This window comes from Gopherus flavomarginatus, chromosome 22 (assembly GCF_025201925.1).
Source record: "Gopherus flavomarginatus isolate rGopFla2 chromosome 22, rGopFla2.mat.asm, whole genome shotgun sequence".
Classification (NCBI taxonomy): domain Eukaryota; kingdom Metazoa; phylum Chordata; order Testudines; family Testudinidae; genus Gopherus; species Gopherus flavomarginatus.
In genome coordinates, this window is record NC_066638.1 from 11,015,042 (window position 1) to 11,042,762 (window position 27,721).

Genomic DNA, 27,721 nt, shown 5'->3' on the forward strand with positions numbered 1-27,721 from the left:
TTAAGAAGCTTCATTTAAAATTAAATTAAAATGCAGAGCCCCCCGGACCAGTGGCCAGGACCCAGGGCAGTATGAATACCACTGAAAATCAGCTCGAGTGCCGCCTTTGGCACACGTGCCATAGATTGCCTACCCCTCTACTAGAACCATCTGTTTGCAAACTCAGGAAGTGGACAATAAAAACATTGACATTCAGTTCATCCTTGGAAGGTTATCTTCTTGGAATCCACCTCCATTCAGTGTGGCACTTTGTCCCCATCAATATGTAGCTGGCTAGGCTACATATTGAGGCTGATGATCCTGCTACAGCTTTGGCTTAGAGGGTCTTTTAGCTCAAGTAGTAGAGGCTCATGTTTTAGGATCCAGGCTCATGTTTTAAGATCCAGAGGTCCATCCCTGCTGCTGACAACCCACCCAGGGGAGTGGCATTGTAAGTGATGGTTTGCATGAGAATTTGAACTGGGTGAACTTGTTGTAAAGCTTGGAAGAAGTTTCCCCAAATCAGGGTTTTATTTTTTTAACTTAAAAAAAATGTAAAAGCATCAATTCTGCAGCTGTGTCTAGCCTACCTTCACCAGCCACATACAGCTTTGCGCTTACTCATGAGTCAGTGAATGGATTTTCAAAGTCATGCTATTGTCTGTTTTTAAAATTTGTAAATATTATGTAAGTCTGTAAAAGATTTCAGCAATACATTTTTACAAGAGGCCTGATATAAAGTTTAACCAAAATATAAGACAAAAACCCACACAAGAGTCAAAATAAAAGAAATTGATACAGAAATTCTGCTGAACAGTAAGTCACAACAATAGACATTTTCCTTCCAGTGGCTTTTAACAGCAACCAGCTCTACAGCCATGTAGAGCTGGTGCAAGAAATCCATGGCTATTTTCCTTCCTCATTAGACAACTGGTTTGCGTGTGGGTGCACTCGGTTCCTCATAAAGCAACACAGCTTGTCTCAGTTCTACTGCAACGCGCAACCCTCATTTTTTGCTGGACTCTCATCTTTTTCATCTTCAACTTTTTCTTCTCACAGAACTGTCCACTCTTCTGGGTGCTTTACAAATATAAGGATCACAGGGGATTTAAAAACTATAGCGCCATCTACACCAGGCATGTTTTCTAAGAGTTCCCCACCATTGACAGTTATCAGTTCTGCTCAACTCACGGTTGCAGTGTTGGATGCCATAAAGTAGACAGGTTTCAGTGCTAGGCATGTTAGTCTGTATCAGCAAAAACAAACCAACCAACCAACCAAAAAAACCATGAGGAGTCCCTGTGGCACCTCAGAGGCTAACAAATTTATTTGGATATAAACTTTCGTTGTCTTATGTACATCGGATGAAGTGGGTTCTAGCCCATGAAAGCTTATGCTTAAATTTGTTAGTCTCTAAGGTGCCACAAGGACTCCTTGTGTGTTTTTGTGTGTGTTTGTTTTTTAAAGTAGACAGGCTGGCAACATTTTTAACACCACATTGATCAGATCTGCTCTTAGAATTATACAACATGATATTAAGAATGCCGATTGCCCCATCTGTGCTAGGACTTCCAGTGTTGCTAACACAGAGGGGAATTGAATCAGTGTTGGCACCCATGAAAACTTTTAGAAAATGTCCCTATTTTAGACAGGGCCTTTAGGCCAAATTGTGACTAGTATGGGGAACTGTTGCAATTGCCATGCTCCAAAAGGTAAAATACTGTTCATATCCTGAAGCAGCAGCTTTAGTGCAGGCCTACATGCTAATTCAGAACAACCTGAAGAATATCCCCAGGCACTCTGTTCCCCTGGAAAAGGGAACTAAACTGTACAGAGGTTACAGCTAGTCAGCTACATCCTCCTAAGTCTCCTCTCATAGAGGTCCTGAGGAATCAGTATTGAAGACATTTTCCACCATGCACTGCAGCAGACACAGGGTCACACCCCAATCTGTTTCAAGCAGTAGCTGTATATCACACAGTACACCACTAATTGGGAGTATATTTGTATAGTCTCACACTCACGCATATGTGTGGGATAGGGAAAGAAGGGAGAAGAATCAATTCTTCCACCACCAAAATGCAGCCACCTCTGGGGTGAGAAGGCAGCAAATCAGGCAGATAACAGTTTCACACCAATGCTCCACAATTCCACTCACAAAAAAAAACTCACACCAACAAAAACAGCCAGCTGCACAAACAAGCCAACTTTTCCCACAAGTGAGCAGGCACATTCACAAGTTTTGCAAGCACCTTTACGGGGGCTCTTTGAAAACCCAGCAACAAAGCATAGCACAAGCCTGCAAAGAAAAGGAACAAAAAACTCCCACCTAAGCCATAAAAACAAAACCTCAGATCCGTTCCCAGACCTTCTATCTACGTTAAGGTGCAATGTAAACCCATCCCCCCATTATCTAAGCACTTCCCATGCAAATCAGATCTACATAGCAGGGACCCTAATGGGCTTCTGCTCTTTGCCCTGCCCTGGTTATAGGGCAAGTCAGCACAGCCCTTTACAAGCTTGGCAGCTGCCCCCCCCCAGCACAGGGCTGTCCCCCCCCAGCACAGGGCGGTCCTCCCATAGGCGCCCATGAATGTGGCAGCCACTCCTAGGGAGACTCTGTGAAAGCGTCGCCCCAAGGCGGGGGGGAGCCAGGCTCCCCCCGCGGAGCGGGCAGGCCGCGCCCGCACCCCCAGACCAGGCCGAGGGGTGGGGGAGGGGAAGGGGCCTTAGGGAGGCTCCGGTTGGGCAGCGGCACCCAGGGCTCACTATGTGGCAGGAAGCAGGGCCCGCCCCACCCGCGCAGCTCCCTATTTGGCAGGGGCTTGGCTGCTGCCCCCAGGCCAAAGGGCCGGCTGGGGGGATGGTCGTCGCTGCCTACGCGCCCGCTCACTCACCCCGCTAGGCGGCCTCGCTTTCCTCGCCGGCTCCTTCCACTCAGCACCACCGGGGCGGGCCGCCCCTACCGTCCGTCCGCCATTCGACAACTCCCCCCACTGCCCTGACTGAAACTCGCCCCGCCTCCCCAACCGCCGGTCCGCGGCCCAATTGGCTCCCCACCTCGGCCCTCCGGCAGCTGATTGGTTCTCCCGCCGCTCCCGTCAAACTTGCTACGCAATTTGCGTACGCCCCCTACGCGGCAGAAGGACCCCACCCAAGTAAGCCCCGCAAAGAGAGTCAACAAGGTGGAACGTGCCATATGAGCGCTGGGGGGGGGCACACAAACACACCATTGGATTAAACTGAACAAGATTTCCTGAAGGTCAATCAAATGTTTTGAATTAATACGATACTTTAAAGATATTCCACGGTGATTAAGAGCGATCGGAAAAGATTGGGCTTCCTGATTATTTTGCGAAACGCTTGGCCCTCCCCTTCCTGGACTCCTCCTCCTATGACTGCACTTGGTCTTTGCCCTTCTTCTCTATGGTGTGAGGCCCTCCAAGGAAGGTTCCACCGGGGAGTGGGGGGGTTGTCACACCAGCGGGACTGGCCCATTTGAGAAATGGAAAGGGGGAGGGGGGAGTAGGAGATTCCAACAGGGGGCAGGAACTTACAGAGGGCAGAGGAGGGAGGGTTGGAGGGGGAAGGGCAGGAGTGTAGCAGTGGGTAAACTGAGGCCACGTCTCATTGAGGGAATATTTAGGTTAGGCTAGTTTACCCACTTCATTTTTTTCACACTACACCACCGATGGGGAGGACAGGGACAGACGGAGGATGGCAAAGGCTGGGAATGGGTGCTGCCCTGTGTGGGAGCCTCCCTTCTGCCCACGGCCTCGTGAGGGCCCTGCAGATGGAGAGAGCGAAGGCCGGGGCTGAGATAGGGCCCAGTTGGAGATGGGGAAGACGAGGGAGACTGTCGTGATGAGGAGATCCTGGGCAGAAGTAGCACAGAGAAGGGGCTGGCAGAGATGATGGATCAGTAGGTGACCCTGGCAGAGATGGGGAGGGCCCTACAATAGGTGGCGAGGAAGCAGGAAGCGCTGGGAGGCAGGCCCTCCAAAAAATGGAGGATGACCTGCGGGAGCTAGAGAGGGTTTAGGAGAAGACAGACGTGGTGGTAATCGGGATGGCCATACAAGAGAGGGAAAGGAGCTCGCCTCTGGCACAAATGGAGATGGCCCTCCAGGGAGTGTGGGGTTGGTAGGGTGACCAGACAGCAAGTGTGAAAAATCAGGACGAGGGTGGGGGGTAATAGGAGCCTATATAAGAAAAAAACCCAAAAATCGGGACTGTCCCTATAAAATCAGAACATCTGGTCACCCTAGGGGGTGGCAGGGAAGGAGTTACAAGAATTAGAGGAAACCCTGGTGGAAGAGGGAATGCAGGGAATGCCATAAAGGAGGAGGCCTGGTGATGATGGGACAGGCCATGGCAAAGATAGAGGATTTTGGGAGAGCTGAGATAGTCACAGGAAAGGCTGGGAAGGTGACAGCTTTAGTTTGATTTCAGAGTAGCAGCCGTGTTAGTCTGTATCCGCAAAAAGAACAAGAGTATTTGTGGCACCTTAGAGACTAACAAATTTATTTCAGCATGAGCTTTCGTGAGCTACAGCTCACTTCTTCGGATGCACAGAATGGAACAGCTTTAGTTTGGTGGCCATCTGCCTCCTCCATCACCCTCCCCCGGGGGAGCTTGCTTCAGCTCCCTCCCATGGGGCTGTGCTGTGGAAGAGCAGGGATATGGAGTTAGGGAGAATTTAGGTTGTGTTGCTACTAAACAGAAAAAATGTCAGGAAATAGAAATATTTTGTAGAGGGAAGGAAGCCATTTTTACAATGACATTCTTGTATGCAGGTGGCATGGTGCATCCCGTATCCACAGCGACCAGGTGTTTGGGGAGCTTTCTAAATGCTGCATTATTGGCATTTCTTTTTGGGGTGCAAGGCAAAACTTTTGGTTAAACCACTTTGGAGACCCCAGCTTGACAGACCCAAATCCTGTAGCATTTGGATTGTGCAAAGAAATTCGAAACATGTGATCTAGTCCAGCTTTTGGCCCCGGTCCTGCAGGCTGATCCATGTGGATGAAGCCATGTTGACTTCAAGCCAATTTGCTTGCAGGCACAGAGGTCTGTCTGTGTGCATCTGATAGCAGGATTGGGGGCTTAGTCTCAGCTTCTAGCAGTTTCTATTTCATTGGTGTCGGGAGATTTTCTCTCTCCAGTAAGGCCCAGGAATTCATTTATAATACTCTGCTAGTGGCAGAGGCAGCAAAGTCAAGTTTGGCATCCTCTGGAAAGAACTAAATGAATCACCTGATTATAATATAATCTGGGGGTTGGGAAAAAAACAATTTATACAGTAAAGTGTTACTAATATAAGAACTGAAAGGAAGTAGAAAACACAAGTAAACTGTAAGCCTTACAGAAGCAGATATGTTCACGGGCCCCAACCCTGCAAAGACTTATGCATGGTCATCTTTTCACACATGAGCAATCCCCATAGAGCCAATGGGCATAAGTCATTGAAGAATCGGGGTCTGCGTGGAGGAACCACCGGACTGGGATGCAGGAGGCCTGGGATTCTATTCCCATGCTGCCACTGGCCTGCTGGGAGGCCTTGAGCAAGTCACTGCTTCTCCCTGTGCCTCCCCCTCACCCCACATCTGTCAAATAGGGACAATGATATTGATGGCATTGACAAAGCACTTTGGAGGAGCGTTGGCAAAGCACTTTTTGAAGGAGGCAGTAATAGTGCATGAAGATGTGCATTGCTACTTGAAGCACGGATATCCCCTTCTCGGTTCAGAAATGGCATCCTCAAAGGGCAGAGAAGAAATGGGAACCAACAGCTTCCAGCCATGTCACAAACTGCAGGTGTGAATAGTTGGATCAGAATTTAAAATATACACAATAGATGTACCATAGTACAGTACTTAACTCTTCTGCCCATTCACTCGTTGCAATTTTTTTCCTGGCGTACAATTTTATTTTCTTCACTGACTGCTTATAGATTCAAGGTTTACACTTAAAATACACAATTAGCTGGAAGGAATAATGGACAGATGCACCCAATTAACAGTGAATAAGACGTACATACTCATCCATTCAGAGTTAATAAAGTGATCAGATTTTAAAATAAACTACAGTTACCAAATCACTAAACGCTATCCTCTAGCTTCCTGATTGTTTTTTTTTCAGTTTAGTGCTGCTTTGGTGCTGATTTGTATCATTTGCAAAATGTTACTGATAACACAGTACAACATGCTGACATCAATGCAGTCCTTACTGAGTGCAAGTGCGATCCTTGGGCCAGATTTTCTGGTTTGCAGAGATTATGCTTTGCAAACTGGGTGCATTTCCTGATTCTCTGTTGGTCCTGGTGCAGGTTAGAGCAACCTGGGGAGTGCTCTAACTAGTGCTAGCTTGGCAAGAAACCATCCACTAGTTCAAAATAGCTGGAGTGGTCACGGTCCAGCCCCTGTTCCTAAATGCTCTTCCTTGCCCCTGCAGGGAGGATAGCATTGGAACTGATTGTGCCGGATCTGCACCCACTTGGGATTCTCCCATACCAAGCTAGGGAGGTGCAGCCAATCTCCATTCCCTTTGCACTGTATGAGCAACACAAAAGATATGTAGCAGGAGAGACCTTGTCTAACCTGTTGTTCCCCCCTGTTGTTTCTGTATGGACCCATGACACATAGGACATGTATGATACAGTAATATTTCTATGCATTTCTTGCCCATCCTGTCCATTCTTCCCCTCCTAGTGTGCAGCACCTTGGAAAGACAAGCCAGCAGCAGCGAAGGCCAACAGTGGATCGATCAGTGGCTGAATGCCATGGCAACTGGGGCAAACAGACAAACGTTCTCATCCCTCAAGATCTCACCTGTCGCCATCAGCGCCTGCTACAGAATGCTGCACCAGTGTCACCTGACACTCATAGTTAGCACCCCTGGGCCTGTAGGGAACCCACTCTCCTATGCCTTTAAATAGTCAACCCTTGCAACCTGGCTCCACCCCTTCCTCCCTCTTTGACTGTTCAAACAGCTACACCCCTCTCCTGGAGAAACCACCCTTGAAATCACTAGGCACACTCCACCCCTTGCCAACACCCCTCCACCTCTCTCCTGTGGTAACAAGCTTGCACAGCTCTAAGGCATGGACCTGGGCCCCGTCTCCTATAGGAAGGCATTGGAGGGTTATCACCTCCAGGTTTTCTATGCTGCCTGTCAGCTATTCCCTTGAAAAGGATTTGCCGTCATTGATAGGTGTCATCACAGCCCCAAGGGAATCCTGTAATCCGTATCTGCCCTGCAACCTTGATTGCTGGCTGCATAAGAGTCTCTTTTTTATAACCCCGGAATAATATCTCCTGAACTGCAATATCCAAAACAAAAGTGATTGATACCCCCCGACACTTGTTTCTCTATAAGAGATGTGGTCGCCTGCCAATTGCCTTCCTGTATTTTCTGAATATAAATCATTCTCCGGCTCAACTGCCATACTGATGGCCAAAATGAGCAGAAGAACAGCCCTACCCATGCCAGCCGGAGCTGTGACCAGATATCTTTTCAGTTATTTTGCTTGTGCCATCTTTTTTCACAATGGGGGAATCTAATGCTCGTACAAGAGGCTGAGAACGCCAGCCGATGCCATGGGAAGATGTATTACAGGCTTTTCCACAACAGGCTGTCTATGGATGAGCTTCAGACTGACTTGTAGGGCCCTTTTTATCACACACCTTGACCCTTCCTGAGCACAGACCATCATGCTACATTAAACCCGTGTGTTGTGTCTGCTAATGTCTTTGGGAACCATTGAAGGGGACTAGGGGACGCTTGTCCAAATGGTGTCTTCTGTCCACTGAGATCCTTGGACTAACAGAGCTTGGATGAAACCAGGACATATCATCCCTTGTGACCTAACTCAGGTCTCGGCAAGAGAACGCTAGTGCACTAACTCACTGCACCATTAAAACGCCCTCTGCCACTATATTTGTGAAGCACTGACTATGTGGTTGAACTGTACAGAACAGAGTAAGACACGGTCTCTAACCCCCACACTGTCAAAGGAACCTGAACCAAGGCATGAACTCACACTGCTGAGCTCAGAGCGGAGATACCTTGCAACTTTGGTTTGGTTCTGCAACTACTGATATCATGGGTTCACACCTCTCTTACATGCAGGCTGATGCTTGCATTGGTGAATTATTAATGCTCCTGGCAAGGCGTAGAGGGCAGGGGAAAAAGATCCCAGACACAGTGCTGACCTGGAACAAAACTGAAGGGATATGGCTACAGTGTCAAGTAACCCCAGGCAACAAGTAGGTTGAACTTGTCCGTGAAGAAAGAGCAGTGGTTCAGCACTCTGTGGGGTTTGGAGGAGGGCGGCGAAATAGGAAACATTACAAAGAACAAAGCTTAGAGAGCTTGCATTTGGGGGTTCACTTGTGCAGTGTGTCTGGAAGGATTCTGCTTCTGTTTCTTGTTCTCAGTTGCAGGGCATGTTTCTAAGGAGCGTGCTGGTGTCACTGGGAGCACTCTCAGACAATGAACTTTGTTCAATCTTTAAAATGGCTAAGCCCAGGGGATGATTCTTGCAGGATACTCAGCGATACTTGCCAGGAGGAAGGATCTGCTCATGATTAAGGCATGGGCCTGGCAACCAAGAGGACCTGGAGTTTATTTCAGCACTGAGTCCCAGATCCTCACAGGTATTTAGGCTCCTGACTTCCACTGAATGGAAGTTAAGGGCCTAAATATCTTAGAAAGGTAGAGTGTTGTTATTACAGTACAGACTAAGCAGGAGGGGAGAGAGGTTCTGGTAACATCCAGTGCCCAGAGCAAAGGAGCAGGCCCTCTGAATGTCAACAAGTCATTCCACCCTGTTCCTGTAAGAGTATGGGTGTGAACAGGCTGGCGCTTCCATTGAATCAAAAGAGCCCTGAGGTGCAGATAAAATCCATGAAGATCCCTGGGTCTTAAGACCTGACCTGGACACCTAAGAGTACGGAGGAGCAATAACGACCTCACAGTTAAGAATTAAAGAGAAAACTTGCTAACACCTTAAGCGCTTAGCTCTGGAGCAGCCCTTTCTTTGTGTTCTCTTCCTGTCCCCTCCCCCCACGGCTGGCTGTGTTTTTTCTCCCAACGGGGACCCGAGCCAGCGCTGGTGGAGGGCAGTTACAGGAACGCAGTGGTGCAGCTGACATTTACTAATCAGCTCTAACCTGAGAGCCACACACACACTGTCTCGCTTGCTGTCTTGTCTCCATGGAGACACTGCAACCTTTGCTCACTAGTTAATGGTATCTGGGAACAGACGCCACCCTTCCTCCCAACGCCCTCTCCCGCACACCTGGAGGAAATGGGAACTTGTCCACCGCAGGAAAACCTGTCTCCTTCCTGCAGGACAATTTGCTTCCGAAGCTGGGGAGGAAGGGGTCCCTGTTTGCATTGTTAATAAAGAAGCAAGCAGAATTTGGCCCTGCTTGTGTGATACAGGTGTGGGGATAGTCCTGCAAGTTATGATGGAGCCTCACAACAGTTTATGGATGGAGAGATCATCTTATTCTCCAAAGACCCTCCAAGAAAACATATTCAAGGGGTTGTTTTTTTTTATCATAGGGTGACCAGATGTCCCGGTTTTATAGGGACAGCCCTGATTTTGGGGTCTTTTTCTTATATAGGCTCCTATTACCCCCACCCCCGTCCCGATTTTTCACACTTGCTGTGTGGTCACTCTAGACAGCAGTGATAAGGGTCTCTGTCCATAGCGTACTTCTATATTGCTAGGCAGGGCAAAATCTGTGCCGTTCATGGCTCTCTGGTGGATGTCGTTCCCTCTTTCTTCCTGCAGCTGACACACACAATCATCCAGCCCTGAGGGTCACCTGGGCTTGATTATTTAACAGCAGATTTCGGGGTCGGTGCTGACGAAATCAGCCGAGCAGCCCGAGAGGTTATGGTGACCCACACGCCTGGGTTTCCTGAAGTTATAGTCGCACATACTCAAAAGAATCCTCATGTATTTAATACAGACATGACTGCGGGGCCTGCTAGGGCAGCAGGAAAGTCAGAGCACAAAGCTGTACACAATTTCCTGGGACAAATGCAGTGAATTCCCACCACAGGGGGGGCCAGGAGCATGCTCCCTTCCCAGAAGTGCCCTGCTCTCATCTATTCTGTTCTGAAATTAACATGGGAAAGATGCCCATTACCTGCTACCAGATAATGACTATGATTAGGCATATCTCTACTGCCAGCCGAGATCTAAAGGGTTTTGTGCACTCCAGCAGAGTTTGCAGTTGCAAAAAAAAAAACCAAACCCAACAGTATTAGAGTGTAAGTAGAAGACTAAAGACAATAGTATTGTCCACCATGAAAGGACACGGGCAGAACCAGCTCTAATGACATTTGATAGCACCATTCGGTGCTAGCGGTCGGAGCCTCGGGGGGGGGGGGGGGGGGGGGATGAAGCAAAATAATTGGACGCAAACGGACCCAAACCTTCGCCCAAAATTCAAACCTGAACTTTACTTTAGCGATTCCAAAAATGTGAATGGCCTTCTCCCAACCTTGTTTTTAAAAGTCATTTACAAATTTGCACTCCCTGGTTCTGGACAGCAATAGATGAGCTGAAATACAATGAGACAGGCAAGGCGTCAGGACAGCCTAACCCAGGTGGTAGGGGCTGGTGTCTGAAGAGAGAGCCAGCTCTCGTGGGATCTCCAGCCCACTTTGTAAACAGCACGTGGGTGCAGCAGTGCTCCCAGGGCCAGATGAGATTTCGTGGAACAGTCTGTGTCGTTCAATATAGACATTGGCTGGAGGACTGAAAGGTGCCAGCAGGAGTTAGGTGCCCAAGTCTAACTGAATCCAAGTGTGAATTGGGCACCAACCTCCTTTAGCCTCCTCTGAAAATCCCAGCTGATCTTGACAGCATCAGGCCAACAGGCTGCCGGTCCCTGCAACTATTGCTTCCATTTGGCAAATGCACTTCTTGATGCATCCCAGTTAGAATGGCTCCTCCAACAACAGAGCACTGGCAACTCGTCTCCCTTCCTTCCCAGGTCTGCTGTGGCCATTTCAGTGGCTTTTGGAAGTGGGGGGCCAATGCAAACAGCAGCCAGAAGCACTGCTGTAGCTTCTCCCACGAGCCATCAGCTCGGCTTCTTATTGTCTGGGCTGCCAGGTCTCGGTGCCCCAGCACGCTCCTTGCTTCATCAGGAAGGATGTGAGCTGGACACTCAGGCTCTTACATGTGCTGAAGGCCAGAGCAGTGGTTAGATGGTCTTGTGGGAGGAGGTATTTGGAATTTCGGCACCTTTGAGTCTCTTAAGCTGGAATTCAGTCCCCACTGAAGCGTCCATCTGAGTGGCTTTTGCTGTCAGAGTCACAGGCCTTGGACCTCTGTTAGCGTTTCCTGGATTCATCTTCAGAACTCCTTTGGCTGCCTCATCCATCCCTGGAATGCAGCAGAAATACAAATTCCGCCCGTGGTGCATTGTGGCCAGCCGGGACCTAACAAGCACACCCATTCTGAGCTCAGCCAGGAGCCAGGTTTGAAAATAACCAGCCCCACCCTCACAAATGCCCATGGGGTGCCCCCTTTCAGAACATCCAGTAGGTGTTGACCCAGCTCAGGGTGTAGGAGCTGCTGGCATTGAAGAGTTCTTTGTGCAGAAAGAGCTGTGGCTTCTGCAGATCCTTGAAGCTATGGAACAGGCGAAACCCTCTGGCCTCTAGTGCCTTCAGCAGGCTGTACCAGTACCGCACCACGGCTGCCTCGCTCCCACTGACCTCAAAGCCGGGCCAGTGGAGGTGGATGGCGAGGATCAGCTGGTGCACTGCGGCCACGGTGCCATCCACAAGGATACTCTCCAAAATCTTCCACTCGGCGCTGGCCAAGTCCGCCTCCAACACGTCGATCTATCCCAGGGAGAAAGAACAAGCAAACTCAGCTCCTCTAGTCAGCGCTGCCCAGGGACTGGTGCTGTCATGGGAGGGGACTAGGCTGGGGCAGGCCAAGAGAAGTCTGAAAATGAGACAACTGGACACACCTGGGAGTGGGAAAAAAATGAGCCCTACTGCTCTTAGCCAAGTTCTGCCAACATCCTTGTTTAAGGCTGTTTCTTAGAGCCGAGGAGTTGGCAGGCCCGGCGAAGGGGAGCTGTCCATTGATGTTTGCAGCCTGATCCAAAGTCTACTGAAGTCAATGGAAAAGCTCCCATTGGCTTCGGCTCAGCCCCAACGTGCAGTTCTGTTCACAATAGCGGAGATGTCCTCCAGCTGGGGACTGGTCGAGGGATGGATTAGACCAGAGGGGCTCAGTCTGCTTCACATGGCCCTAAAAAGCAAGTTCTACTTGTAGGCACCTCCCCTCACAGCCTCCCATGTGGACCCTTCACTTTCCTGATGGCAGCCAGAGAGCCCAGGAACCCCCGTGGGTCGTAAGAGGATGAGATGGAAGTAAACTCAGCTAAATGTGCAGGGGTGGGCTTTTTGGTTGCATTCCCCCTATTTCGTTCCTGTGCTGTGGATTTCTGCTCTCTGGGATCAGGCCGGGTCATTTATTGGGAACAAAGGCCCAGATCCACAAAGGTATTTAGGCTCCTAACTTCCACTCAAATCCACGGAAGCTGCCCTGTTGCTCTAGGATGGAATTTTCAGAGGAGCTGGGTTCCCAAACCCCATTAAAATCCAATGGGAGTTGGGCGCTGGATTCTTAGACATCTTTGAAAATTCTAGCTCTGACCTCTCCAGGTCACCTTGCACATCAGTTCCGTCCTCTCGCATATTCGCTGCCCTCCAGTTTTGGTGTCTTTCTCAGATTGGCTTATGGTTGAATTTACATCAAGGAAGATGTGAACTAGCTGCCTGAGATGCAGAGAGGGAACTGGATTTTAGGCTTCTCTGTCTATGACATCTAACGGGTGGATGGTGATGGGGCAGGGGGGACGATGTTATCAGATGCCATTACCTTCTTGTGGCCAAAGTCCTGCATGATCTGATTCAGCCTCTTGGAAGGGCTCCTCCGTCTCTGCAAGGAGATGACTGGGCGTCGCTCATGCCAGTCCAGCCACAGCGCATGGTGCTGCACCTGTCCTTTCTGCCAGAGGTCGGTCTGCTTGTAGGGGGTCAGGCCAAAGCTGTGCACCTGGCACTGCATTTCACTCATCCGCTGGCTGAACTCAAAACCCCTTTTGACCATGCTACAAATGAAGAAAGGGAGAGAGGCACTTTCAGGCTCTGCAAAGTTAGGCTGACCTGCAGAATATGTGGGTGCAAAGCAAAGCATGATGGATAATGTTATGCAAACTGAGGCAAAGACACCCTGGCTGACTTTGATCCAGCCCTGCAGCTGAGGTTCCAAGCAGGCACGTTTTCTTTACCCATCAGGTTGCTTTTCAGATGCAACCTGTCATTGCAAAGCCCACTGATCACAGGGCAGCTAAAGGGACTGCAAGGGGGACATATCTGAAGAAGCAAAGGGATTCGCTGGAAACATCAGATCTTATGGACTCTCTGCAGCTTCCGCCCTGGTCTGCACATATCGCAGTGACGCACCTCGAACATGCCTTGGAGGTTTGGCTGCCCCGAGCCCCAGATTTACAGCCCAAGCATCGGGGCAGATGGAGAGCAAGAGAAAGGAAAAAACAGTTATATCAGAGCTTATACCTGGGCCCAGTTAAGGGAGGGAAGGGAAGCCCAGAGCACCAACTATCATGACACTGGTCTGTGTGCTGCTGGTGCAGAACCTCTATTCTGGAGCCCACAGGCTCAGAGAGCAGCTCAAAAGGGATGCCAGCAGGCCTGGAATCTCCAAGTCAGCAGCTGTCACATGGATTAAGAGCAGCTTCTTCCCCACCCGCAACTGCAACCTGTCTGAGCTGAACAAGTACAAGAATGAAGCCTAGTTAGAGGCCCAGAATTTCACGCAGGCCTTTGGGGCACGGTTTTGGCTTCAGTCACTGTGGCTAGTCATGACTCAGGCTACCAGAATGTACCCAAGAGTGGATGGTGTTCACCACAGCAGCTGACTCACGCGTGTGTAACTGACTCACAGACAGGGAAGTGGATGGCTCCCAGGAGTGGTGATGGGACATGGTGATATTAACCTCTTGGTGGCCAGTCCCATGTCACTAGCAACTGAAAAGTCACTGTCTGCAGGCCGGGCGGTAGCCTGTGTGAAATGGGATGCTGATCCTTTTTGGTGTGTATTGTGGGAGTTGCACATTCCTCTGATGTCTCTGGTTCTTGCCACTACTGGAGATGGGATGCTGGATTAGGTGACCATCGGTCCAATCTGGCCTGGCAAATCGTAATGGGCAAGTTTCCAGCACACACAAAATCCCCACTACCATCAGCCCTTCTGCTGGCTGTCTGCAGGCTGGGGCTGAGCAGGCCAATGAGACCCAACGACTCTCCCACCCCTAGAGAAGAGTCCATCCAGAACTGGGGTGAGCACATTAGTGGGTAGCGACTGCCAGCTGGGCTGTCCCTATTCTGTGACGCCAGGGACCTGTGCTGGCTGGAGCTCATAAAACTATTGCTTTTAACCAGCATTTCAATCTAGAAAATACACCCGAAGACGGAAGGTTTGCTCAGGAGGCCTCCATCCCGAAGGACCCAGGATTATACCTGATGGAAGGACATGGGGTCACAGAGCAGAACTGGTTGGAAAAAGCAGCCCCAACCCCCCGAGAACCCGTTCTCAACATTTTTTACTGTTTTATTTCAGAACTTGGATGACATTTTTCAAACAGTGAAAAGTGTCGGCTGGAAAAAAACAAAGTTTTGTTTGGATGAAATTTGAATTTTCCATGAAAAATGTCATTGAAAAAATCAAAATCCAAAAGACGGTGACAGCTCGCCTGTCGAGTAAGTATCCGTCCCGACCCTCTAAATCCATCCTTCCGCAGCGGCCCTCCTTGCCTCTGTTCTTCCAAATTTCGGGTGCCCATCCACGGGAGCACGATGCTCACCTGAAGGTATAAACCAGGCACCTCTCCTGCTGCAGCTTCAGCGACCCGGTGGGCATGTGATCCAGGCAAACTCGCCATGCCCCGGCAGTGCTGGCTGTGAAATCCTGGAGCCCAGCCTGGCTCAGAGCTCGGGAGCAGGGCAGCTGAAGGAGAAGGGAGAACCAAATCAGCCCTTTAGCTGGGGACTGGATTGGGTTCATAACCCAGGGCTTGGGAGGTACTTGGCCCTTGAAAGCTCTGTTTTCATCACAGCTCAGCAGCCATCCCCTGCCTGAGCCCAGAGGCGGCCAGCTCCCATCAGCCAGTGTACAGAGGAAGTTCTCCTCCCGCACCATACGGCTCTTCACTTCTATGTTAACAAGCCAGCACCATCCCTCTCCAGGAAAGCTCACTTCAGCTCAGGATCCTCCAGCCCAGGTCCACCAATGCCCCTTGCCCTCCCAATCCCTAATGGCCCCATAGGAATGTCCCCTTTCCCCCTGCCCTGGGCCTCCTTCCTATCTAGAGACCTCCCCATGCCATCATGGCCCCCAGGGGATGGGACTCTGCGGGGCTGTCTTGTCTCCACCACAGGAGCTTTCTACAGCACTGGTCAGGGACTGGGATTTTAACTCCCCCACCCCTCAGATCCTGCCCTTCTGCAAACAACCAGGCCGCTCCTTTGATATGTGAGAGGCGGGTGCCAGCAATGAGGGCAGAAGAGGAGAGAGTGAAGCAGCCTCCAGAGGGGAGAGGCAGAACCCCAAATACAGGTCACTGCCTCTCCAGGCAAGAGTCTTATCCAGCTCCCTCCCAGGCGGGGTGCCCCCCAGAGCTCTTATGCCACCTCTGGGCTGTGTTGTGTAGCCGGGGGCTGACGTGGGGAGGGGGAGCCATGTTGTGTGACCTACCTGGGGGGTGCTGATGTACGTAAGGAACCGCTCGGCTTCGCTTTGGAGCGACTTGCTGCCATCGGCCCAGGGCTGCAGGGCCACCGCCTGCTGGGTTTTCTAAGGTCACGGAGATAAAATGTGCAGTAAGTCAAGCGCTGGGAGCGCTGCGGCACGCTGGGAAATGAACCAGCCTCAGCTCTTGAGTGTCTAAAGGATTCTGACGTGGCGGAGGAACCTGCCAAGGCACTGAAGGGTTTAAGAACCCAGAAACACGGGCTCAGCACAGCAGCACCCCAGTACCTGAACAGCCAGGGGACGTCCGCTGCTGCAGTGCTAGCGCTCCAGGCTGTGCTTTTATCAGCTCCACAGGGCTGGGCAGCACTCGGATGGGAAACTTCTAAAGACAGCCCAGGTGCTGCAGGGAGACGTGCGACTCAGTGCTCCTCTCCTCCCAGCCACTGCTGACCCCAATGCCCCGGTGCAGTGCTAGGGGGCGCCGTGCTGCAGGGAGCAATGGGTAGGTAAAGCATTAGGGGGCGCTCTCTCCTCTGAGTCAGGCCTGACCCCAATGCCCTGGCGCAGTGCTAGGGGGTGCTGTGCTGCAGGGAGCAATGGGTAAGTAAAGCATATGGGGGCGCTCTCTCCTCTGAGTCAGGCCTGACCCCAATGCCCCAGCGCAGTGCTAGGGGGAGCCGTGCTGCAGGGAGCAATGGGTAGGTAAAGCATTAGGGGGCGCTCTCTCCTCTGAGTCAGGCCTGACCCCAATGCCCCAGCGCAGTGCTAGGGGGAGCCGTGCTGCAGGGAGCAATGGGTAGGTAAAGCATTAGGGGGCGCTCTCTCCTCTGAATCAGGCCTGACCCCAATGACCCGGCGCAGTGCTAGGGGGTGCCGTGCTGCAGGGAGCAATGGGTAGGTAAAGCATTAGGGGGCGCTCTCTCCTCTGAGTCAGGCCTGAACCCAATGACCCGGCACTGTGCTGCTGGAGTGGAAATTTCTTCTGACTGCGTTGTGAAACTGAGGCCCTGATCGCTCCTAGCCACTATAAGCTCTTCTGACACATTTCACAAAGTAGGAGCGCTAAGCCCAGTGTCCTGGCCGTATTCCAACTCATGTAATTGCACTTTGCCTGCCTAAAAGTCTCCCTGCAGTTTCAGCTGTGGGGTTAACAGCAGTACCACCACCATCACGAACCAATCCACACTGGAGAAGAGGGGAGTGGCGTGTCAGGAAGCATTGCTGCAGGTGACCAGCACGGGTGCATCACTGCACGGGTGAGCTCCTGTTGGCTCTGTCTCCCCAGAGCAGCTGTGGCAGAAAGGGGCTGAAGGACTGACCAGCTAATGCAGGAGACTTTGCATTTCTAGTGCCTCTCACCTGAGGGGTGCCATGCTCTTTACAAACACTACTTAACCATGTCTCACAACTCGCTCTCCCACCATGCCCCCTCCCCAGCAGCAGTGAGGTCCCATTATCACCATTTTCCAAGTGAAGAAACTGAAGCACAGAGAGGGGGAGTAACTTGTCTAAGGCTACTTTGCAAGTCGGTGACAGATCCCAGCACAGACCCCAGTAGTCCCAGCGCTTGACCCTGTGTTCTAACTCCTAGGGAATGCTGTCTCCTGAACGAGACACTAAACGGACAGTTCCCAGTAACATGGACCAGGAGAAGGAAACAGAAACTCCCTCCCTTCCAGCACGGCTGGAGAAGGGGCAACGTGGGAGACAAAGGCCCCTTTGCGCAGGCAAGAGGCTTTGAGTACAAAGGGAAAGTCAGCTACAGCAGGAAAATGGCTCTGTATCTGCTCTGCCTTATCAGCGCAATCAGCAATAGGCCTGCAAACAGCCCAGAGCCTCCTGCTGCAGCTCCTGGACCGGCAGGTCATTAATTATGGCCAGAGCCAGCCTTAAGCATAAGCAAACTAATGACCATCTAGGGCCCCACGTCCCAGGGAAGCTTCATCCAGCTCACAGACTGGCCCAGCCTCCCTCTGCACAGCTAAGATCAGCAGAGCCAGCTCCCTGCCCGGCCCTGTTCTGGCAGCAGGATCAGAGCACGTAGGGGGGAGACAAAGTGGTGGAGCCTCAGCAGGTCAGGGCTTTATAAAACGAAAAGCTGGTCTTCACAATGGCTCTGTGCCAACCGTCTCCCTGGCCCGCCTCACACAGGGGCCAGCGTCCTCCTCACACTCAGAGCCCACAGCTGGGTTTTCAATGCCCGACCCAGCCAGGCCTCCCAGGGCTTGCACAGATGCCTTTAAATCCAGGGAAAACAATGAGGAGGCCTTGGGGCACCTTAGAGACTAACACATTTATCTGGGCATAAGCTATACATGTATTAGTCTCTAAGGTGCCCCAAGGACTCCTCGTTGTTTTTGCTGATACAGACTAACACGGCCACCACTGAAACCTTTAAATCCAGGGCGAGCCAAACCCCTCCTGCACTCTGGCCCACTGCCATGAGGCACAGGGGACACTGGACCAGCACATATGTATCCTAGCTAAACTACCCCAGCCTAGCCCAAAGTCCTCCCCTCAGGGCCGCCCAGAGGATTCAGGGGGCTGGGGCAAAGCAGGGGAGCTGCGGCGCTTGTACTCGCCCGGCGGCACTCCGGGTCTTCGGCGGCGGGGGGCCCTTCAGTCGCTCCGCATCTCCAGCAGCACTGAAGGGCCCCCCGCCACCAAAATGCCACTGAAGACCCGGACCGCTGCTGGATCAGGGCTCGCAGGGCCCCTGCAGGGCCTGGGACAAACTGCCCCACTTGACCCGCCCCCGCTGGGCGACCCTGCCTCACCTCCCGGAGCTGCCACATTCTTGGCTTCATCACCCACGTGTTCCCCAATGCTTAGGGGTGATACCAATCTGCAGACCCTACCCCATCCCTCCCTCTCGGGGGCCATGGAGATGGAGGCGAGAACAAGGGAGGTGGTGGATGGTGGGGGGTGGAATGTATGGAGAGCCCCGCGGGGAGTGGTGATGAGGGCTGATGATGGTAAGGAGGTGTGAGGTGGCACGGTGTAGGGGATAGGGGGTGGGGTACTGGTGGGGGCTGATGGGGGGAGGTGGTGGGGGATGGGGGCACCGCTGGGGGCTGATGGGGGTGGGGGCACTGCAGGGGGCTGATGGGGGGAGGTGGTGGGGGATGGAGGCACCGCTGGGGGCTGATGGGGGGAGGTAGCAGAGGTGAGGGTGGGGGCACCGCTGGGGGGGACTGATGGTGGGAGGGAGCAGCAGCAGAGATCTGGCCTGGAATCGCAGATACTTCAGGACCCAGCTGAAGCCTGCGAGCTCCCTGCCTCCTGTGCAGTTCACAGGCATGAGGGGCAGGATGGGACACGGGTCCCCTATTGGGAAGGGAGGGGGCTGTGATTCATGGTGCTAATATCTCCTCTTACACAAAGGGGCTGGGCCCAGCCAAGATCAGCAGCGTGTGGGATCAAAGAGCAGGAGATGTGAGGGCAAGCGAGCGGGGACCCATCACGCCTGCTGGAACCTCTCCCTTCCAGCCAGAAGGAGGGTGCTGGAGGCTGGACAGCCTGCGCTGCCCGCTGGAGCCGTCCCAGGCTGCCAAATGAACTGGGGTGGGGGGGGAGGAGAGGCTAATCTCCACTCTGATTAGGCTGAATTCCCAGCGATGGAGGTTTCTTCTTTTTTCTCCCCCCTCCGCAATAACAAATAATAATATAATCCCCTTAATCCCTTCCCCTAGGAGCCTGCATTCCGTGCAGAGACAGGAAGCTTCTGCCACCGCTGATAACTCAGACAATCTGGGTCCATGAAAAATGAATGAGTGCCTTGGGTTGCATTATGCCCCCCAGCTGAAGAGCTCTGCCCTCCCCTCTCTGAGGATTCACCGAGGCCCCTCTCCCCACTCACCCCCCAGCCCCTTCATCACCCACGCATTCTTCACTCCCTTCAACCTTGGGCTAGGTCCTGCCAAGGCTGCCTGGAATCAGAGCCAGGATGATATTTACCAGTACCGTGGCAGGGTCCTGACTGCCCATTGACATGTCACTTTCGCCTACCCGCTCCCAGATGTCCCTGGCTTCTGCTGGCGAGACAGGCTGCGTGGCGTTCGGACAGCAAAGAGTTCAGCGGGAGTCACTGCCTACAGCCTGGCAGGGCCGTACCCTGGAGTCAGCCTGGCCGGGCACCACCACTCAGCAACACACGCAGGGCCAAGGCCCCTCTGCTACACACACAAGCCCTGATCCGAAGCCTCCTTTGGGTCCCATCCGCCCCAGAGCCAAGAAGAACAGAATGCCAGTCCGCTCATCTCCTCACTAGATCACACTCCCTCCCAGAGCCAGGACAAAAACTCAGGAACCCGACTCCCACCAATCCCCTACTCGAATCTCCAAATCACACTCCCGCCTAAAGCCAGGAATAGAACCCAGGTGTCCTGACTTCTTCCCTCCCTATCAGTTCTAGTGCCTGGATTTTGTTGTAGACAGCTGTTGCGTACAACACTGAGCAACACACACAGCAAGTAAATCCCACCCCCTGCCCCCTACATAAAACAACCTTCGCTTTCATTCTCTAGCTCTCCTTTCCCCATGCTTTGCTGATCTCAGCTCCTCCTGTCTCCAAAACAGCTTTCAAAATTACTGGAGAGTGGAGACCTTTGAAAGCTGCCCCCAGCTGTGTCGGCTTTTGGTTTCCCTCCCCCACATGCTCAAAACATGACAGCGAGGGCCACGTTTCTGAAGCCCCACACAAAGGATGAGCCGTGCCAAATGCAGCATCAGAGCGACTGCAACCAGCCCCTCCCTCCACCATTACCACCTTGGCACACACGCTCCTCTGCTCTTGCAAACCAGCTGCCCAGGGTGCACACGCAGGCAAAGGGTGCGCGCGCGTTTACAAAGCGAGGCAGGGCTTTGGAAATTCGGCCCCCATTCATTCAAAAGGCACAGGGCTGTGATTGCTTAATATCCGGTCAAAGTCAGCGCAGGAAGGGGCTTAAATGGCTCAGGGGAACAGTAACAGGCCATGGAAGTTGCTGGTTCAACTCCAGTGTCCTCTTCGCTGATACGTGAAATGAGTTTGCTGGGCCTTAGCCCAGTTTCTACTGGGGAAGCAGGTACCTCCTAACACCCCCCCCTCCACGACTCTGTCAATCAGAGCTGGGAGGCCTGGCTGCCAGCCTCCAGTCCTGAGGCCAAGGGTTAGGGGCTCCTGGGTGTGGCACTCCGGCATGAGTGAGACACGCGTGCTGCTGGGGATGGGTGAACCCCTGGGAAAAGCAGAGGAGGTTTGGCATTGCAGCTGCAGGGACATTTCGCCCCCTTGCAACGTGGGAAGGGTGCTGCACACAGCACGAGGGTTGGAAGAACCTGATGTCCCTGCGTAATTTACAGAGGCGTATGCATCCCCGTGTGCACATGGCCCCTAGCCTGTCAGTCAGAAGGCTCAGGAGAGGTCACGGCATCGCGCCATCTCTCAGAAACTCCCTCCCAGATACCGGGACACTTCCTCCTCTCTGAAAATCTTGCTGGGAAGCCATTCTGGCCGGGATATTTAAAAACAAACAAAAGGAGAGGCTTCCGCTAGCAACACACTCAGCCCACAGGAAGCGCTGCCACTGGGGGTGACAGAGTCAAAGACTTCAGCCGGGGGTGCACAAGGAGGACAGTTTTATGGCTAGTAACAGGGGCCGGATGGTGTCATGGCTACAAGCAGTGGTCTGGCTGTCAGGAGATTCAGTCTATGCCCAGCTCTGGATGAGGTATTTCCCCACCCCCTCTCTGTGCCTCAGTTTCCGCATCCATAAAACAGGAATGGGAATTCTCCAGGTTGTGAGGGGAATTATTGGCACAGGGCATTTTGATCCTCAGCTGGAAAGCTCTGGAGAATGGGCTGATCCTGAAGTCCATCGCTAACTTCCTACTTTGACCTCATTCAGGCAACACTCCCAGTGAAATCAGTGAGAAGGGAAGGGAAATCTCAAAACCTTTCAGGCCACAACTGCTGTTGAATCAAGGTGCCAGATTTGGCAGATCACAGGTCTGATCTGGCACATGCCAGATGATTGAAGTTACCCCGTATAAAGGATGCTAGGTAGGAGCAATGACTGTCATTTTCAAAGCCTGTAATTTTAATGAGAATCAGGTGGCCAGATCTCCGAGGCAGCTCTGAAAATCTCAGCCAGCATCTGTTGGGATTACACATCATGAACTAGCTACCATGTTTGTACCTCACTGCCCTCTTCTGGCTGAAATTAGAAACACACAATGGTGTCATGGACTCTATACTGGTAACAACTAATGAAGATTCTCCTTTAGAACCAATCATAGTGGGTTTTAGGAGCAGGAGGAGTTGAGTTCTATCCCCACTGTTGCTGAAAAGTGCTGAGTTGCCCAGGTGTGGCACAGAGACACCTGTAAAGTCCTACGGGACTGTGGATTTGTGTGTCTATCGCTCATTCTCCTGTACCCAGGGTGTGCAAAGCCTCAGAAGAGCATGTTCAGACAGGTTGTAACACCTAGGCACAGCAGTGTCTCTTGGGGCACAGCAGCCTCCACACTAAATTCCTTCCTTGATGCAGAAGTCGGCCCTCAACTGCAGCTTTAATGCTGTTTTATGTTTAATCTCCCTTGTTTGTTTAACCGTAATCTTTAATAAAAACCTTCAACTGGCATCACATCTAGTGCCAGGGCTATGGGGCGAGGCAGTCACTTCACCAGTGGAAACCCATCCATCCTCTTTCTGCTGCTGTTGATATAGTACCAGTCTGAACCCGCGGATACTTAGCCTGAAGCTCTTCGCCTGCACTGGTACAGACACGGCTGGTGGTTTTAGATGTCTGAATGACGCAGACAAGAACAGTCAGATGGAGAGGCTGCAAAACCTACACAAAAAGCCTCCCACAGCCTTCCAGTCACAGCAACCTCCCTGTTCATCCCTTCTCTCCCACCGGGGCCCCTGCATGTGTGTGTGTATAGCTGCCATGACTAGCCCTTTTAACGGGGGACCCTGCGCGTAAAAAGACTGGCTGCCCAGGGGCCCTTAATAGGGGACTGTGATTGATCGAGACTCTGTGTGTGTGTGCGCGCGCGCGTGTGTGTATGAGTAATAACAGTGCTGTCTCACTCTCTTTCAACAGAGGATTGTGACAGCACGTGTGTCCTGCGTGGAACAGCGCTGTCTGGATCTCCGGGAGAGGTTTCCTGGATGTGAGGAACAGAGCTGCAAGGCATCACTCACTGTGAAGTTGTGTATGCACGTACATGATGCCTGTGGATCGGTGCATGGACCAGGGGGACGGGGGATGTGTCAAGACAGCTGTGTTGCTTCAACTCTGCCCTCCCTGCAGTGATCCCGTGAATTTCCACCCTGATGAGCCCGCTGGAACTCCTCTTTCAGAGCCCTTCTACCGTTAGGGGCAATTTGTGGGCTTCTCTAACTTTTCTCAGCCTTCCCCGCTGTACAGGGAACAGGCTGCTCACTCTAGGGTGGAGGGGGTGGGATTCCTGGAGAAGCAGGGGGGAGGCAAATTCCTTCTTTGTTCCCAAGGGAATTGAAAAGTTAGACTCAGGGAAAACCTGCAGTCACCCCTCTGGCTCTACCCACCGCCCAGCCAGAATCCCAGCAGCAAGCTTGACAAGCCTCCTTAAAAAGAAGCTGCAGGTTACAATAGGAAGCAAAGCTCCTAATCTCAGCAGACGGAGGCATTGCAACAAACCAGGACAGTTCACAGACACCCCTCAAGAAGGCAATGAAAACAGCACCGAACACGTCTCTCCACCCTGGAGATTCGCTCCTGCAGGCTGCAATGCCAGCCAAGATTTCAGCACATGGGCCAGGCTCCACCCTGGCCCCCATCCAGCAAACCTTACTGAATCGAGCAGCACTTTTCTGGAAGGAGTCTCATGGCGAGAATGCAAACCCTTCTTTGCACGAGTAGGGGGCTGCCCCCATGTTAAACCCACCTCCTGAACAGAGGGGAAAAAAGCCACAATACGGAAGAGCAGGGCCCCCCAGCAATCCGCAGGGAGACGTCAGTAGATCACCTGTGTATGGAATCCAGGCTGGGCTGGTTAATCTCACCGCTCATTAACCAGTAGCAAAGGCTGCCAGCCCATAGGGTCACTGGAGCAGGGCCCAGCCCTGGACAAACCTCCTCCCTGGGGCTGGCCGTTCATCACCTTCTGACTCCTTTTGGCTTGGGCCTAGGGTGACCAGACAGGGGTGAGGTGTGGGGAGGGGGGTAATAGGAGCCCATATAAGAAAAAGATCCAAAAATCGGGCTTGTCCCTATTAAATCGGGACATCGAGTCTCCCTACTTGGACCCTTCCAAACATAAATGCAGCCACTTCCTCGGGTTTCTTACGTGCCCCTTCAGCCTGAGTCTCCGTGAATCCCGTTCATCAGAAGCAGCAGGCAAAGGGAGAGAAGAGAAGGAGATTTAGTGGGGAAAGCGCAACCCCCCGACCCCCAAACCAGCCAGTCTCTCTCCCCCACCTCCTCAAGGGGGTCCAGTGCAGAGTGTGCAGGGGAGGGGAAGGGAGGAGAAAGGCTCGTTGCAATCAAGGGAAGGAAGGACGGAAAAGCCAGCAAGGGAAGGAGAGGGGAGGGAAGCCAGGAGTTCTATCAGGGGGTGGTTAGCCGGAGTTAGGTGCTTGGTTGGGGAGGGAGCCAGGCACCCCGGAGAGGGGCTGCAGGGCAGAGCGCACGGGGGGAAGCAGGGCAGGGGGGCTCTGGTTCCTTACGGGCTGGCCGAGGTTCTCGTTCTCGTCCTGGTAGCGCTGCAGGGAGCCCGGGCTGCGCCCCCCGGCCGGGGCTCCCGTCCCCTCGTGGCGGGGGGCGGCGCTGCCCGGGGCGGGCCCCCCGCGGATGGTGATGATGGTGAAGGGCCCCGGCTCGTCGCCCGGGCGGCCGCAGCGCAGCAGGATCTGCCCCAGGCTCAGCACCCAGCAGCCCAGCAGCAGCAGCCGCAGAGCCGAGCCGCCTCCCATGGCTCCCGCCGCAGCCGCCGGCTCCTCCACCTGCAGCCCCGGCCGGGACCGGCCCCGGAGGAGGGGCGGCTGGGGAGGGGCAGCGCAGTCCCCGCTCCCCGCCCGGCGGCTGCATTCCTGGGCTCGGGCTCCCAGGCCCCGCCGCGACCCTGCCTCCGCCGGAGCCCGCGGCGAGCTCCGGGACCCGGACCGGACCTGCTCGGACACTGCCCAGACTCCCTCGTGCCCGCTGCGGTTCCATGCTGCGCCCGGGCCACGTGCCCAAACCCACCCGTGCCCTGTGGATCCATGCTGCGCCCGGGCCACGTGCCCAAACCCACCCGTGCCCTGTGGATCCATGCCGCGCCCAGGCCACGTGCCCAAACCCACCCGTGCCCTGTGGATCAATGCTATGCCCGGGCCACGTGCCCAAACCCACCCGTGCCCTGTGGATCCATGCTGCGCCCGGGCCACGTGCCCAAACCCCCCCCCCCGTGCCCTGTGGATCCATGCTGCGCCCGGGCCACGTGCCCAAACCCACTCATGCCCTGTGGATCCATGCCACGCCCGGGCCACGTGCCCAAACCCACCCGTGCCCTGTGGATCCATGCTGCGCCCGGGGCCACGTGCCCAAACCCACCCATGCCCTGTGGATCCATGCTGCGCCCAGGCCACGTGCCCAAACCCACCCGTGCCCTGTGGATCCAGCCACGCCCGGGCCACGTGCCAAAACCCACTCATGCCCTGTGGATCCATGCCACGCCCGGGCCACGTGCCCAAACTTCCCTGTGCCCACCATGTTGGACCATAGCCAGCTGTGGGAGCCGTGCCCTGGGTGTCCATCGCCATGCTGTGCCCGGGCCATGTGCCCAAACCCACCCGTGCCCTGTGGAACCATGCCACGCCCAGGCCACGTGCCCAAACTTCCCCATGCCCGCCGCACTGGGCCCAAAGCCAGCTGTGGGGTCCGTGCCATGCCCGGGCCATGTGCCCAAACCCACCAGTGCCCTGTGGATCTATGCCACGCCCTGGCCACGTGCCCAAACCCACCCAGGCCTTATGGATCCATGCCATGCCCGGGCCACGTGCCCAAACCCGCCCGAGCCCTGTGGATCCATGCCACACCCGGGCCACGTGCCCAAACCCGCCCGGGCCCTGTGGATCCATGCCACACCAGGGCCATGTGCCCAAACCCGCCCGGGCCCTGTGGATCCATGCCGTGCCCGAACCATGTGCCCAACCCCCCCATGCCCACCGCGGTTCCATGCTGCGCCTGGGCCATGTGCTCAAACCCACCCGTGTCCTGTGGATCCATGCCACGCCCGGACCCTGTGCCCAAACTCCCCCGTGCCTGCCGCAGTTCCATGCTGAGCCCGGGCCACGTGCCCAAACCCATCCGTGCCCTGTGGATCCATGCCACACCCGGCCCACATGCTCAAAACCAATCATGCCCTGTGGATCCATGCCACACCCGGGCCATGTGCCCAAACCCACCCATGCCCTGTGGATCCATGCCACACCCAGGCCATGTGCCCAAACCCACCCGTGCCCTGTGGATCCATGCTATGCCCGGGTCACGTGCCCAAACCCACCCGGGCCCTGTGGATCCATGCCACACCAGGGCCACGTGCCCAAACCCACCTGGGCCTTGTGGATCCATGCCGCACGCGGGCCACGTGCCCAAACTTCCCTGTGCCCGCCGTGTTGGACCCATAGCCAGCTGTGGGGGCTGTGCCCTGCTTGTTCGGCGCCATGCTGTGCCTGGGCCATGTGCCCAAACCCACCCGTGCCCTGTGGAACCATGCCATACCCGGGCCACATGCCCAAACTTCCCCATGCCCGCCGCACTGGACCCAAAGCCAGCTGTGGGGTCCGTGCCACGCCCGGGCTATGTGCCCAAACCCACCCGTGCCCTGTGGATCCATGCCACACCCTGGCCACATGCCCAAACCCACTCGTGCCCTGTGGATCCATGCCACGCCCAGGCCACATGCCCAAACCCACTCGTGCCCTGTGGATCCTTGCCACGCCCAGGCCACATGCCCAAACCCACTCATGCCCTGTGGATCCTTGCCACACCCAGGCCGCATGCCCAAATGTTCCCATGCCCTGTGGATCCATGCCATGCCTGTGCCACATGCCCAAACCCACCCGGGCCCTGTGGATCCATGCCATGCCTGTGCCACATGCCCAGATGCTCCCATGCCCTGCCTGTCCATTCTGCGCCCACCCATGTGCCCAAACCCAACCCATCCATGGCCATACCCAGCTCAATGCTGTCCCACATCCCAGCTAGATGGTGCCCAGGCAAAGCCAGGACGGTCCGGGCCATAATTTCATAGCCCAATAGCATATATTGGCCATACCATGCCTAGCCTCTATTGTCCCCATCCATGTCTGTCCAGACCCCACTGGGCTCTGGATCCAGGAATGCTGCCAAAGTGGCAGCTGCAGGAGGCTCCCACCCGAGACCTGGTGTCACGACGGGACACGGGCAGTCTGACCTAGTGGTCAAAGCAGGAGTCAGGCCAGGTCAGAAGCCAGGCCAGAGGGCAAATGGAGACTCAAGTGTCAGGAAGGATCAGGTTACCAGGAGATCGGAAGCAGGAGACAAACTCAAGAGCAGAACCACAGATTGCTAACCAGCATCAGGCCAGGATGCCGGGAAGTCAAGCCAGAGGAGCAGGAGCAACAGGGAACACACAGTCCAAGGCAAAGTGAATCCCACTGCCATAGACAGCTTCCTCTTTCTGTGCTGGGTTTAAATAGGGGCTGTGGACCAATCAAGGGCCCCAGAATTTTGCCAATCAGCTCCCAGGATTGGGGGGTCTGCTGTCTGAGATCAGCTCCTTATTCTGACTTTGTTTAGCCCAGCTCAGGATGGTAGGTTGGAGCCTGCTAGTGCTAAAGACTATTGTAGAGCAGTGTTTGAGACCCATGGTCCCTGGCTTCAAATGTTAACTCTGCTGTTTGACTGCAGACAAGCCACTTGCCCTTTCTCTGTT

The 27,721-nt window shown here is 53.9% G+C and overlaps 2 protein-coding genes across 5 annotated transcripts in view; both read right to left on the bottom strand.

Moving 5' to 3' along the window:
- WASF2 (WASP family member 2) overlaps positions 1–2,992 on the bottom strand; it is a 41,316-nt gene extending 38,324 nt beyond the window's left edge. The window contains exons 1-2 of one of the 4 annotated variants that reach the window (XM_050932036.1): positions 2,877–2,992; positions 2,232–2,278 (exon numbers count right to left, since the gene is read on the bottom strand). The gene's annotated coding sequence lies outside the window, so the exon portion shown is untranslated. Of the gene's footprint in view, positions 1–1,170; positions 1,226–2,231; positions 2,279–2,876 lie in introns of all 4 variants that reach the window. The other 3 variants (XM_050932035.1, XM_050932033.1, XM_050932034.1) reach the window with 3 other exon arrangements.
- A 7,410-nt stretch (positions 2,993–10,402) lies between these two features.
- On the bottom strand, positions 10,403–25,076 carry LOC127039292 (probable methyltransferase-like protein 24). Its single transcript, XM_050932698.1, has 5 exons — positions 24,492–25,076; positions 15,800–15,898; positions 14,910–15,052; positions 12,905–13,136; positions 10,403–11,853 (listed from the first exon to the last, which is right to left on the bottom strand). The coding sequence occupies exons 1-5, from the start codon at positions 25,074–25,076 to the stop codon at positions 11,536–11,538; spliced, it is 1,377 nt and encodes a 458-aa protein (XP_050788655.1). The 3' UTR covers positions 10,403–11,535.
- Positions 25,077–27,721: the final 2,645 nt, after the last annotated feature.